Source organism: Salmo salar, chromosome 18, assembly GCF_965601325.2.
Source record: "Salmo salar chromosome 18, fSalSal1, whole genome shotgun sequence".
Classification (NCBI taxonomy): Eukaryota; Metazoa; Chordata; class Actinopteri; order Salmoniformes; family Salmonidae; genus Salmo; species Salmo salar.
In genome coordinates this window covers 9364573-9379990 of record NC_138308.1, presented here as the reverse complement: position 1 = coordinate 9379990, position 15418 = coordinate 9364573, and the positions used below count along the sequence as shown (strand labels likewise).

The 15418-nt window shown below is 41.6% G+C and overlaps 1 protein-coding gene across 1 annotated transcript in view; it reads left to right on the top strand.

The window, feature by feature from the left end:
* The window catches only part of LOC106576802 (regulator of microtubule dynamics protein 2), a 55943-nt gene extending 46873 nt beyond the window's left edge, over window positions 1–9070 (top strand). The window contains exons 6-11 of the mRNA XM_014154228.3: window positions 2536–2611; window positions 3783–3860; window positions 4687–4785; window positions 6414–6467; window positions 6603–6683; window positions 6809–9070. Of these exons, the coding sequence (XP_014009703.1) occupies window positions 2536–2611; window positions 3783–3860; window positions 4687–4785; window positions 6414–6467; window positions 6603–6683; window positions 6809–6865 (445 nt within the window). The 3' untranslated portion in view covers window positions 6866–9070. The remainder of the gene's footprint in view (window positions 1–2535; window positions 2612–3782; window positions 3861–4686; window positions 4786–6413; window positions 6468–6602; window positions 6684–6808) is intronic.
* Window positions 9071–15418: the final 6348 nt, after the last annotated feature.

The window sequence follows — 15418 nt, the reverse complement described above, 5'->3', positions numbered from 1 at the left end:
GTCTAGGTCCAAGAGGCTTCTAAGCATCTTCTGCCCCCAAGCCATAAGACTGCTGAACATCTAATCAAATGACTACCCAGACTATTTGCATTGCCCTCGCCCCCCTCTTACGCTGCTGCTACTCTGTTATTATCTATGCATAGTCACTTTAAAAACTCTACCTACATGTGCAAATTACCTCGACTAACCGGTGTCACCGCACATTGACTCTGTACGTGTACCCCCTGTATATAGCCTCGATATTGTTATTTTACTGCTGCTCTTTAATTATTATTATTATTAGGTATTTTTGATTTGAGCAACGCACTTAGCCCTAATTGCTACATGGGCGCTGTAAAATGGCGACCCTGGCCGTGCCCTGAGACATGTGTAGGAGTGGGGTCAAGTTGAGATATGCAAAGAAACGCATTTCAATTGCACACTTGTGTGTAACAGGACAAATATAAGCACCCCCAAATTTCTCTCTTTGTTATGGCAAGCCTAAATTAGTTCAGGAGTAAAAATGTGCTTAACAAGTCACATAATAAGTTGCATGGACTCACTCTGTGTGCAATAATAGTGTTTAACATTTTTAAATGATTTGAAAACCAGACACCGAATATCCCTTTGAGCATGGCGAAGTTATTCGTTACACTTTGGATGATGTGTCAGTGCACCCAGTCACTACAAAAGATACAGGCGTCCTTCCTAACTCAGTTGCCGGAGGAAGGAAACTTCTCAAGGATTTCACCATGAGGCCAATGGTGACTTTTTAAAACAGTTACGGAGTTTAATGGCTGTGATGGGAGAAAACTGAAGATGGATCAACAACATTGTAGTTACTCCACAATACTTACCTAAATGACAGAGTGAATAGAAGGAAGTCTGTACAGAATACAAATATTCCAAAACATGCAACCTGTTTGGAACAAGGCACTAAAGTAAAACTGCCAAAAATGTGGCTTAGCAATTCACTTTTTGTCTAGAATACAAAGTGTTATGTTTGTAGCAAATCCAATACAACACATTCGTGAGTAGCACTCTCCATATTTTCAAGCGTAGTGGTGGCTGCATCATGTTATGGGTATGCTTGTAATCATTAAGGACTGTGGAGTTTTTCAGGAAAAAAAAATTACGTAATGGAGCTAAACACAGACAAAATCCTTGAGGAAAACCTGGTTCAGTCTGATTTCCACCAGACACTGAGTTTAATTCACCTTTCAGCAGGACAGTAACCTTAAACACAAGGCCAAATCTACATTGGAGCTGCTTACCAAGTAGACCGTGAATGTTCCTGAGTGGCTAAGTTACAGTTTTAACTTAAATCTGCTTGAAAATCTATGGCAAGTTATATGAAAATGGTTGTCTAGCAATGATCAACAAACAATTTGACAGAGCTTGAAGCAATTTCAGGGAGAAAAAAAAGAGGCAAATGTTGCACAATCCAGGTGTGGAAAGCTCTTACAGACTTACCCAGAAAGACCCACAGCTGTAATCGCTGCCAAAGGTGCTTCTTCTACAAAGTATTGAATTAGGGGTGTGAATAGTTATGTAAATGCGATTATTTCTGTACTTCATTTTCAATAAATGAGCAACAATTTCTAGAAGCGTGTTTTCACTTTGTCATTATGGGGTATTGTGTGTAGATGCTCTACAACATTCGCAGAGTACGACCCTGCCTCACACAGGAAGCGGCGCAGGTCCTAATCCAGGCACTTGTCATCTCCCGTCTGGATTACTGCAACTCGCTGTTGGCTGGGCTCCCTGCCTGTGCCATTAAACCCCTACAACTCATCCAGAACGCCGCAGCCCGTCTGGTGTTCAACCTTCCCAAGTTCTCTCACGTCACCCCGCTCCTCCGCTCTCTCCACTGGCTTCCAGTTGAAGCTCGCATCCGCTACAAGACCATGGTGATTGCCTACGGAGCTGTGAAGGGAACGGCACCTCCATACCTTCAGGCTCTGATCAGGCCCTACACCCAAACAAGGGCACTGCGTTCATCCACCTCTGGCCTGCTGGCCCCCCTACCTCTGAGGAAGCACAGTTCCCGCTCAGCCCAGTCAAAACTGTTCGCTGCTCAGGCACCCCAATGGTGGAACAAGCTCCCTCACGACGCCAGGACAGCGGAGTCAATCACCACCTTCCGGAGACACCTGAAACCCCACCTCTTTAAGGAATACCTAGGATAGGATAAAGTAATCCTTCTAACCCCCCCCCCTTAAAAGATTTAGATGCACTATTGTAAAGTGGTTGTTCCACTGGATATCATAAGGTGAATGCACCAATTTGTAAGTCGCTCTGGATAAGAGCGTCTGCTAAATGACTTAAATGTAAATGTAAATGTAGATGGGTGAGAGAAAAATATATTTAATCCATTTTTAATTCAGTTGTAACACAACTAAATATGGAATAAGTCAAGGGGTATGAATACTTTCTGAGGGCACTGTATCTTTCTCACACTTTCAAAAGGCTTTATTGGCATGACAAAATGACATTCATATTGCCAATGCAACATTGTCGAGCAATTTTCTCAATTCTCTGTCTCTGTTTCTCTAGGTATGCCATCATGTGTGGAATCATGACAGAGTACGAGACTGTGCAGAACAGGATAAAGAATGGCTACATCTTCAAAGTAAGTGATTTTTTTTTGGACAGACCGTCTACACATAAAGCCATATCTTTTATGTAGTCACTGATTCAAGTGTTTGTTTTGTGTGTACTTGAAGGATGTCAGACCTTACCTTACAATAGCAGCACCTGAGGTGGTGGCAGGCACACAGATGGAATGGGGGAATTTAGCAGTAATAAGAGAGGGTAACTGAGGTGAGGTCGGGGCGTGTGCTTTCCCAGAACTTCCCCTGTGGTCTCACTCAGTCCGTGTTGATTCCCAGCTATGGCGAGGGTCCTCCCCTGTCATACAACCACAAGTTGACAGCTGAAGAATCTCCCTCAGTCTTATTTAGGTCAGGTATCCCTCAAATTAAATGTCAAAAAATGGTCCTATACATACGGTTATTGTCAGTGCTTATATACACTGACTGCTGTACAGGTGTTAACCTTATTGACTGTGGGCTCTATTCAGATCACTCCCCTCACTGTCCAGCAGCATACCACCCTACATCCCACTGCTGGCTTTCCTCTGAAGCTAAGCAGAGTTGGTCCATGGATGGGAGACCAGATGCTGCTGGAAGTGGCACTCTTTCGGAGGAGGCACTCTTTCATCTGGTCTAAAAAAATATCCCAGTGCCCCAAGACAGTGATTGGGGACATTGCCATGTGACGGGTGCTGTCTTTCGGATGAGACGTTAAACGGGTGTCCTGACTATCTGGTCACTGAAGGTCCCATGGCACTTATAGTAAGAGTAGGGGTGTTAACCCTGGTGTCCTGGCTAAATTTCCAATCTGACCATCATGGCCACCTAATCATCCCCAGCTTAAAATTGGCTGTTTTCTCTCCCCTGTAACTATTCCCCAGGTTGTTGCTGTTAATGAGAACCTCCTAAATTAAGGGTTAAATAAAACACCCAGATGTATGGGTTGCATAACGGCTGAGACTGGGGCAACCGCACGCAGCATTTATGTTGAGAGAGATGATTTTGCGATTGAGTGGAAAAGAACAGTGGGAGGGAAAAGGGAGAGGGTTGCATGACAAATAGGAGCTTGTGATGCATGTGCGTGTGTGAGAGATTTTTGTGGCATAGTTGTGGGTAGCTGTGTATGTGGAGCAGGACAGATCAGGTCAGAGGAAAATGTGTGGTGTCATGAATCAACACTTAATGCTGTCTGTCCTCTTCTGTTTTCAGGATCATCTGGATAAGGCCATCGAGCTGAAACCACAGGATCCTATGTCTTACTACCTGCTTGGCCGCTGGTGCTATGCTGTATGTGACATACACACACACACACACTAACCCAAGTCAACCATGCAGTGAGGAATACACTCCCTGAAAAGTGAGCTTTGAGAAGGAGTCATTAGCCTATGGAACAATGGTGGTGGTCAACCCACACAGATACGCTCATTGACACACACACACACACACAAACACCGTCCACATACCCTCCCATGTGTAGCTAGCTGCAGTCAAAGATGAGTGGCTATTTCTCAGAAGAAGGGAGAAAAAGTCACACCACCTGATGTTTTGTGAGAGTGAATTTAAAGGGCTTTCTGCTCCGTGTTCACGTTAAACATTGATCCACTGCTTACGTTCAGGCAGCGGGCCCCTCTTTGAAAGGGCCCGCGGTGACGGCAAGGCAGTGCTACACCTACAGTCGCACATTTCTAAGATGAATGGGGCGGGGAAGGAACAAGTGCGTGCGTTTGACCCAGCAAGTCCATCACATTAGGCCCATTATCTTATTCCTGTAATCAAGTTTTATGGAAAAGGTGTGTGTGTGTGACTGTTTATCGTGATGGGTTGGTTTGTGTTAGGATTAGAAACTGCTTCCATCGCGGATTATGTTGTCTCCGCATCCTGAGTGACGGGGCTTTAGCAACATTGGTTAGTATTTTGGAAGTGCCTTTCCATAGTGAAAAAAATGTAAAAAAGTCATTTTCAGATCCTTTACTCCCATGACCCTCCCCTTGTTTAAATGCTACTCGCAATGTTTACACACTGTAGTGTGAGAGTCATGTTCACACCGTGTTGTTTTAAATGTTGATCTGATTTACCATGTTCTGAAAGGGCTCTATACATTGGTTCTGTTCAGGTGGCTCAGCTGTCCTGGATCGAGAGGAAAATTGCTGCTACATTGTTTGGAGAGCCTCCAAGTGCCACGGTCCAAGATGCGCTGAAGAACTTCCTCAAGGTGTTGGGATTCTCCTTGCTACCATAGATTGTGGTGTTTGGCAGTACATGTTAGTGGAGTAAAGCATGTCAGGCCTTGCAAATACTGCAAATGTAATTTACCAGTACATTTCTCATTTGCCCAACTGCAAGATTTGAATATGGACAGCTACACTGTTTGTTACTTTCATAGTTCTGCACTGTATACTTTAGCCTGTTAGAATCATACGGTCCTGTCAAGTTTAAAAAAAACTTTTTTTTTAGTTTTATTTAACTAGGCAAGTCAGTTAAGAACAAATTCTTATTTACAATGACGGCCTAGGAGCAGTGAGTTAACTGCCTTGTTCAGGGGCAGAACGACTGATTTTTACCTTGTCAGCTCGGGGGATTCGATCTAGCAACCTTTCGGTTAACTAGTCCAACGCTCTAACCACCAAGGCTACCTGCCACCCCAAGTTCTCTCTCTTTAACTCAGCTTTCCTGATCACTGCACATTTAAACTCGGAAAACTCTTCCCTGTGTTCTGCGCACTTGCTGTTAGATCCTCTGCTCTCTTTCATGCTCTCTCTCCAACCCATTGGAACATGTAGCGCGCAGCAGCCTATTGGTTTTGTGTTGAGTCGGGATTTGCCCAGAGGTCACTTCTGCACCCAGATTGAAAGACCCAAACCCCAAGTATTTAGAGGCTTAATCTGTGTTCCCACATTTCACATGTTTATATAGAGAGATGTGAAATTGTTCCCGGCCAAGATTCTCTTGCTTCATGTCTCTTCCTCACGTCTTGTGTATCTCACCCATCAATTGAATTTAAGTGGTCTCTGTTGTAACTTGTTTCTTCTGGCCGCAAGGACTCTGGTAGAGGCTGTTTAGCTTCAACAAACACATCCTGCTGTTATACAACTTGTACCACTATAACCAAGTACACGAACAGTGACTACACACTACCTAGTGCCCAGGTGTTGCCCTAGTATTCTTCTCACTGTACTATTAATGCTCAGGCTATATAGGGTCCAAATTTAAGGTTGAGTCAAGTGAAATAGAATTGTCTACGGCTAGAGGCAGAATAATTCTATGGTTAGTCCTTTCTGTAATTGTGTGTGCTGAGAAGGTTCTATGTTTCAATTGCAGTCATTTGCCCAAATCCCGTACCAACCCCGTACCTGTCCTGGACTGATCTGATGCCATTAGAACGTAAACTGTGAGGCAGTGTTTTTGTCAGCGGTTGTGTTTTTGGTGCCGGTCCAATGGAAGAATACAGACATGTTATTGTGCTATAGGAGGACACGCTCATTGTAAAGGCTGGAATGGAATCAATGGAATGGTATCAAACATATGGAAACCACGTTTGACTCACTTCCATTTATTCCATTCCAGCCATTACAATGAGCCTAATCCTCCTATAGCTCTTCCCACCAGCCTCCTCTGGCCTTATAGTAACACTTAACTCGGACATTCTCAAGGTTTGAGGGGGAGATTTGTGCTTACAATGCAGGGCTACCTTTTCACAAGAGTATGACTTAATCAGAATACAGAGATTCTGGACAAGGAGAAGCCATTTTGTCCCAGCCTCAGGAAGCTGAACTCCAGAAAGAGTTGATTATCAGCAAGTGCAGTTTTCTCATGTTTTATAATATTTTCATTCTTTCACAGGTGGAGGAGATACGTCCCAAGTACTCCAAATTAAACTATGTGTTTTTAGCCAAGGTAAGTCGGACTGCCCATGTTGTTGTAATGTTTGCATCTTAGATTAATCTACAGTATATCCAATAATCAAAGGACTCTGTATGTGCACCGATGGTGATAATGATGAGGAGGAGGAATGTGTCTTTGATTGGTCAGTGTTACAGAGACCTGGGGCAGAAAGGTCAGGCCAGGAAGATGTGGGATGCTGCTGCCTCAATGGAAACCGTTTCCAAAGAGGTGGGTACTGACTGTATTGTCACTGGCTTATTCTTGTGCTCTAAAGTCTAAGTTTTCTCACGTTTGTCATTGTTGTGGTTCAAAAAGAGATTGATTGTCTCTTTTTATTTCTCTCTCTCTCCAAGGATGAGGAGGCACAGAAGGAGCTTGACTACCTTCTCCCTGCGCTAGGTGTTTATTGAGGACATTTTGAAATGGTTACGTCCTCTCGCTAGGGAGAAACCCAATGATCCTCTTCACTGGAAGCCACACTATGAATGGAATCCAAGTCCATGTCTTCTTTGATTACTGATGGGACAGTACCTTCAATGGGGGCTTCAACATTTTTGAAATACCTGACTTTTGCTAATACTCTCTGGGATTGGAATTGACTGGATCTGCTGTGCATGCTAGGGAACAGTGTTCTGGAGAACAAGTTCATCACAGACACATCTTGATGTCTTATAAAAGCAGATATCAAAATTCTTTGACGTCTGTTTGCTAAAGAGATTGTGGTAAAAGGGACAGTTGTGACCTATCAGCAAGCAGTTACACACCCAGAATCCAATTTCAATGGCTGTTCCTATCTTTGATGTAAGTCAATCAATGGTGTTCAATGGGATATATATTATCTACCATCTCACCTTGAAGCAATCTGCAGACAAGTGTGGAGGACCAGGCAATACTGTAGCTAGAAAATATTTTAATTATACTCACCCTATTAGTTTCAGAAATGAATATGGTCCCCTGTAAACTGCATATGTATCAATAATGATTATTGATTTGTTTTTTTATTACACTGAAATAGCCTAGCCTAAGAACTGCTTTAAAAAAAAATGTTGATGCCTGTTTTTTCTGTTTTTACCCATCTACCAATAAGTGCATTGGAAAATGTCACTGGTCTTTGTGGTTGAATCTGTTTGAAATTCACTGTTCGACTGAGGGACCTTGTAGATAATTGTATGTGTGTGGTACAGAGATGAGGAAGTCATTCAAAACATCATGTTAAACACTATTATTGACCACAGTGACTTGTTAAGCACATTTTTACTCCTGAACTTATTTAGCCTTGGCATAACGAAAGGGTTGAATAGTTATTGACTCAAAAAATGTCAGCTTTTCATTTTTAATTAATTTGTTAAAAAAATAAAAATATTAAAAATATACTTAATAAGCCAGTGACTCAATCTCTAAATAAATGTTAAATTCAGGCTATAATGTGACAAAGTGGAAATATTCAAGGGGTTTAACTACTTTCTGAAGGCACTATAACTATATGGTACCCTATTTCCTATAAAGTACACTACATTTGACCAGGGCCATAGTCCACTAAATATAGAATAGGGGCTCTGGTCAGATGTAGTGCACTAAATAGGGAATATGGAGCCATTTCAGATGCGGACTTGGACATTTTTTTTGTATTCTTTGACCTGCACTGAGTGGACCACTAGTGTAGCTCTGCTGGTTGGCAGGTTTTGTGTTCCTGTCACTGTTTGTACATAGACTGAGATGATGGTCCCATCGGATAAGATGAAGGACTTGATAGGAAAGAAAACTTGACTCCTAGGGAAAATCTCAATTTTATACTCATCGCGTCCTCTCTCCCCTTCTCCTTCTCAATGGGTTTTGAAAATGAGGCGAGGAAAAAGGACGCGAGGAGTATGAAATTGAGATTTTCCCTAGGAGTCAAGTTTTCTTTCCTATCAAGTCTTCTGGAAACCATTAACTGGTGCATACTTTATCTGAGAGGTGAAATACAGGAATGCTATCATTTATTTTGCCTCAGATTTGTCTATGTTCCAGTAATATGAATGTATGATTTTGTTTGATCTAGTGTTGTACACATTGTACCCACTGGGTACACACTGGTTGAATCAATGTTGTTTCCACGTCATTTCAATGAAATTACGTTGAACCAACTTGCAATAGATGTTGAATTGATGTCTGTGCCCAGTGAAGTAAATTTTAAGCAATAAGGCCCGAGGGGGTGTGGTATATGGTCAATATACCACGGCTAAGGACTGTTCTTACACACAACGCAACGCGGAGTTCCTGGATACAGCCCTTTAGCTGTGGTATATTGACCATGTACCACAAACCCTGAGGTGCCTTATTGCTATTATAAACTGGTTACCAAAATAATTTGAGCAGTAAAAAGACATGTTTTGTCATACCCGTGGTATATGGTCTGATATACCACAGCTGTCAGCCAATCAGCATTCAGGGCTCTAACCACCCAGTTTATAATGTCTTGTAAATTAAATACAGTACATAAAATATTATATATACACTATGCGAGCCATGTATTTAGAAATGAAAATGCATGGCTCTGGAAACGACTATTCTATAGACACTACTGATCAATGTTATTTGAGTCTGCCATTTTTCAATAAATATGTGGAATCGTGTGTGTGTGTGTGAGAGAGAGAGGGGAGATGTTGCTGGAATACATGCACACACAACAATTTTTGTACGCAACACTTGATAAAAATCTAATGGGGACATTTTCATTCTATTACCATCCAAATATTTACCCTGGTCTCGGTCCAAATGTAATGGAATAGTAAGGTATGAAAGCAAGTTCTTGCTTGATTACCAAAGGTAAAGTGTGGTGTTTTATTTGTAAGCCCCCCTTCCATTCCCCTTTTTGTCCAGACTGTGTAGTTTGTTCCAGAGCCAATTTAAATTTGTCACTGGATCAAATTCAGTCCAACTTCCCTCCAGTCTGGTCATGTTTCAGGTTATTGTTATGGCATAGACTCATTCAATTACCTCCTAACGGAACACAGGTGTTTGTTCAGTATTAAAATAACTCAAAATAAATCCTTGGAAAGTTGCTTTAGCCTTATCATTTGTACCAAATTAATGGAACTTGCCTCAACACAGCAATGAACTACAGTATTCCATGTCAGTGGAGCTAATCCTGTTGCAACTTTTTACCAAATGCCTCTTCCAAAGTGGACTAAAAAGTTAATGTTAATGTCTTAAGCCTTCCCTGTGGCTCAGTTGGTAGAGCATGGTGTTTGCAACGCCAGCCTGGTGTGTGCAACGCCAGGGTTGTGGGCTCGATTCCCACGGGGGGCCAGTACCAAAAAAATCCATGAAATTAAATGTATGCATTCACTACTGTAAGTCGCTCTGGATAAGAGCGCCTGCTAAATGACTAAAATGTCTTAACCACAACCCTGCTGCATACCACAATCACTAACTCTCCCTAATGTACTGTAAACAAATATACCAGTGGCTCGGGAAAATCATTAAGGGTTAACATCTCATCTGAACAATATAGGGTAGCTACATGTTACATAATTGGGAAATGATCTTCTTTCCTTTCTCATAATGTCCTAACTGGAAATGTTTGCGGTAGTTAATCATCTTGAAAGTAAGGTTTACTGGAAAACTTCTGCTAATGTGTATATTGCCCGTCTGGGAGGTTGGTCAACTATATCCTACTTTTGAGGAACTGTCATGAGTTTATGATTCGCCATCACAGACACGACTGTCAGTCTTTTTGGCTAATGGAAAATTGTGACGTAATGAGTCACAAAACCAAACTGTCATCAGTCATGCGATCAAGGATTAGGTCATATTCCTCACCACATACACAAAAAAATGCTGGGTTAAAATCAACACAATTTGGGTTATTTGTTAACCCAGCGCTGGATAAATATTGGACAGAACACACGTTGGGTAATTTTGATCCAGCCAGTGTTGCATGAATAACCCAACATATTGGGTTGTCTGGTTTACCCAAACATGGGTTAATTTAACCGTCAATTGGTTTATATTCACTTTCATGCTGAGTTCACCCAGCAGTTAGGTCTTTTTTAATGTAATCCATAGGTTATTTTCAGTAGGTGTGGCTTTCAGATAGCTATTTTTTGCCACCCGTGACAGTAAATGTCATTATTGTTCATCATATTAAATTGGTACCCTGCAAATAAAACATTTAATGAAAACGTTTTTACACATTACATATTGTAATGTATTATTAATTACATAATTGTTTACATATTGTTACAAAGTGGTAACTTTCCCAACAGTGGGATTTGCGTAAGCTTTCTAGGAACTCTTACATTTTTGTAAGCTTCATTAAAGTTACAAAACTGTTAACAATGTAATCGAACAGAAGAACCGGAATAACATTTACTCTCTCGGATGGCAAAAAAAAACGATCTGAAAGCCAGTTCTTTTTCTTTTTTTGTGAGCAACTTTTTATTATAATTTTTTGGGTGACGCGTTCAAATCACAAACAGTCTATCATTTTCAAAACGTACATAAATCCTCCCCAGTGCTATAACGACACAAGGTGAGACCCAGATGCAGACACGGGAGGCAGATGGTTTGAACTCTGATATTTATTATAGTCCAAGTGGTAGGCAAAAGGCAGGTCGGGGACAGGCAAGAGTTCAAAGCCAGGTCAGAGTCCAAAACGGCACAGGGCAGTAGGTAGGGCTCGAGGTCAAGTACAGGCAGAATGGTCAGGCAGGCGGGCTCAGAGTCAGGACAGGTTCAGAGTCAGGAGCTAGGAGAAAACCACTGGTTGACTTGGCAAACAAGATGAACTTGCACAGGCAGACAGAAAACACAGGTATAAATACACAGGGGATAATGGGGAAGATGGGTGACACCTGGAGGGGGGTGGAGACAAGCACAAGGACAGGTGAAACAGATCAGGGTGTGACAAGTGCTCCAAGAAATCCCCACCCATATACATCCATCCTTATGAAATTATTCATCCTAATAAAATAACAAATACAGTGAGTGCCTTCAGAAAGTATTCATACCCTTTGATTTATTCCATATTTAGTTGTGTTACAGCCAATTCAAAATGGATGACATTTATAATGCTGACACTGCTTTCCACAGTGTCTGTGGAAAGCAGACTGAACTAGGATTTTGCCTATGCTTAGCTGTATTCCATTTATTTTTTGGCAAAGAAAAGTCCCTAGTACTTGCCGATGACAAGCATACCCATACTATGATGCAGACACCACCGTGCTTGAAAATATGTAGAGTGGTACTTAGTGATCTGTTGTGTTGGATTTGCCCCAAACATTACATTGCATTCAGCATTGGAAAACCACCCTGGTCTTTGTGGTTGAATCTGTGTTTGAAATTCACTGCGTGACTGAGTGACCTTACAGATAATTGTATGTGTGGGGTACAGAGATGAGGTAGTTATTCAAAAATCATATTAAACACTATTATTGCACACAGAGTGAGTCCATGCAACTTATTATGAGACTTGTTAAGCAAATGTTTACTCTTGAACTTATTTAGGCTTGCCATAACAAAGGGGTTTAATACTTATTGACAGAAGACATTTCAGCTTTTCATTTTGAATTCATTTGTACAAATGTTGAAAAACATAATTCCACTTTGACGTAGGTTATTGTGTGTAGGTCAGTGACACACAATCTCAAATTAATCCATTTTAATTTCAGGCTGTACACAACAAAACGTGGAAAAAGTCAATGGGTGTGAATACTTTATGAAAGCACTTTAAGTAAGTATTAGTCTTAAGATGGTCAGTCGCTGTTCTGCTGTTCTGGAGGTGGGCAGTGGAGAAGAGGACTTATCATGTTGTAGAACTTTGTTTTACATGTGCCCTATCCCTCACACACCCAACCCACGTGCTCTCTTGATTTGTATGACTCCCACCCTCCTCACAGATGTTTGTGATCATTTCAGGAAGTGGCCTGGATTTTCAGAGGTGTAAAGCTTCGTCTTTCATTTGCCAGGTCAACACTCATTCCTCTCTCCTGGCTTGTGTGGGTAATAATGTAATAGTAGAGTGTTGCCTGCCTTCCTGTAACCCAAGAGGGGTTAGCAGGGGCTGTATTGTGATCCAGTAATAACCCTGAAGCTGACATTGTTGGGGACAATGGCGACCCATCATTCAGAGCAGGTGGGGCTGAGTCCCACCTGTTTTGAGCACTGTTTTGAGCACTAGCTCAGTTTTTTCTGTGGTGGGGCTAGCCAGCAGAAAATACAGAGCGTTGCGCTTGATTGGCTCAGTTTTCTGTCATGATTGGCTCGGTTTTCTGTCACTCATGGGACAGTACATCATCCCCAATTCTAAGGTTAGAGCTCGAAAACTTTAGCCCCTTGGATTCTGCCATAAAGTTATATTAGAAGTGCCCACCCAAAAAGGCTCAAGGTCATTGGCCACAGATAGAATGACATCAAATCACGTTATATCTACAATAGCTTTGATTTGACTGATTATGTCAACATCTTACTTTCAAAGTCTTAGCTAGCAGTCACCATCAGTTGTCATTAAGTCGACGATATGCTGGCACATCCTTTTTAATCCTTGCCATATGAAGACAAATAATGAAGAGAAATTATATATAAAATGTATCTGTGCTCATCGGCCATTGCACATAAACATTACACAACAAGTTGGAAATCGCAAATTCAACAATGAGTTGTTTGGAGGGAATCAGTGGCTAACTGCAAGCCTGCAAAGAAAACACTAATGTTAGCCTGCTATTCAAAGGAGTGGCTGTGTTTTTTTTTTACGAGTTCCCACCATAAATCCAGAGAATGCCAGACTTTGATGACAAAGTTTTATGACAAAATGTGCCCACAAAGGACCGCTGCGCCACCTTCACAAGGTGAGTCCAAAAATGTCTTGTATGCTGCTGCATAAATGATGTAATATGCACGGGATAAATGTATAATGTAGCTAAGAAAGTAATACTAAGTGTATGTTGTGTAGTAAGCTGTTAGTAGCCCATGTGCCTCACCCTAATAATTTGGTCTATTTCCACCGACGTGGTATTGTAAACACATAACGTTAGTAGTTGTGGTGCTTGGCTTGCACGTGCAAATTCAGCACACACAACATTCTATAGTAGAATTGTGTTATTTGACATGTCAAATTAAAAGCTTATTTAACATGTCAAATATTTGACATGTCAAATAGTGTTATATGACATGTATCTTTTTTGACAGGCAAAGACCCAAACGCCATCCAATGCGCCTCACCCTAATAATTTGCTCTATTTTCACCTCTTAATTTGCCTACTGTTCTAACTTGGTGATGCACAAATAGCCTATAACTTGTTTTAGAGAAATGTAATCATCGAATATTGTAAGAGCTTTCATTATGTTTTAAATGCGCCATTTATTTATCCTACGGATCTGACTGGTACATGGAGTACACTGTAATAGGCTGACCACACCGTTTGCGTCGTGAGCGAGCGTTGCAAAATACATTTAGAAATCTATGTTATTCAATTATTGCACCCACACTGCTCGCGTCAACAAGCGTCTGCGTTGCCAAGGGCTAAAATAGAACTCCTTTCTATTTCTGATGCAGATCGCGCTGCATGTCCTGCCTCTCCCGTCTCCTCATTGGTTTATAGAAGCAGGTACCCACGTGCCATCTCCTCATTGGTTATACCCACGTGGGTGATTGAAAGACGAACTGTGTTGCCGGTCGGTGTAGTAATACTATGAAAGTTTAGATGCCAATCACCATATAAAGTCCAAAGAAGAAAAAGCCTGGAAGGAGGAGAGATGACTAGAAACGATTTGGTTGACCGTTTTATGTGTGGATTAATTGTCGGAGTAGAGGACCTTGTGCATTTCAGGTAAAATAACAACTCAATGTTTATATCCCTGGACAAATTAGCTAGCAACAGCAAGCTAGCTAAATAGGACAAATTAGCTAGTAAGTGCAAGCTAACTAGCTAAATTGCCATAAATGTTTAATGCTTTTCGACCTGTTCCCAAATTAATGTAATTGGTTCAGAGTTTGTTTTGATATTTCAACCTGCGTGTCGTGATCACGTTTGGTGTAGGGGGGACAAAATAAATGTACCCACGATGGCGCACGCGCAGAGCCGGTTTGGGTTCCGTGTTAAGAATGGCCCATGTTAAGAATGGCCCATGTTCTGAATTCTGTCGATGTACAGTACATTTCAAAAGTGCTGTAGAAATAGTTATATTGACTAAGTCCGTCGTCGCTTGTTCGTTCATGTGTTAATCGAAATCACCGATTGCCTCATCCGCTTGTCGTCCCCTTATTTAAGCAAGTCAGCCATATCAGCTATGTTTTTTTTATGGCACTAAATGAGGCTGAATTAACTGTTTTGCTGCCAGACAAGGCTCTGCTGAAAGCCAGGTTTAGCAGTGGTAAGATGTTGGGACTCTGCTGTTGGGACGCTGCTGTTGGGACAGCTTTATGTAGGCTCTAAGAGTTTGTGGGCACCGTTTGTCACCATTATAGTGCAATTAATGTATTGTTTAGTGTTGTGTTGTTTAGTGGCTTTGCAGGCATGCATCCCACTTTTTTTTTTTTTCCCCACCAAGATTTACATGCCAAATATGATGTTGAAGGTGCATTCAACATGTCCACGACCATCCATAGGGTCATGTGTGCAGGATGAGGACTGATGAGAGCTTTGAACCCTGGACACGTAGTTCTGCCTTCACGTTGGAATATGGTTTGCTTGTTTTTGAAAAAGCCTTTCCAAAAATCAAACCCTTACAACCCCGCAATTATTTTACATGTGCCGAATTTCCGAGTCTTGTCTATCTATGCTTTTCCTTCACACTGAGATCTGAGGCAAATCTTTTTCTTTGACTTTCTTCCTTTTCTGTTGGGTGAGCATTAAGGGAGTAGCGTATCAGTAATCATCTGGCTTCATCTGAATTTGTCACGCACTCCAAGCTGGCTGTCTGGCTGCAAGCATCTCGCTGATGAAATACAGGATGTTCTGGGTGAGCGAGATAAAACGTAC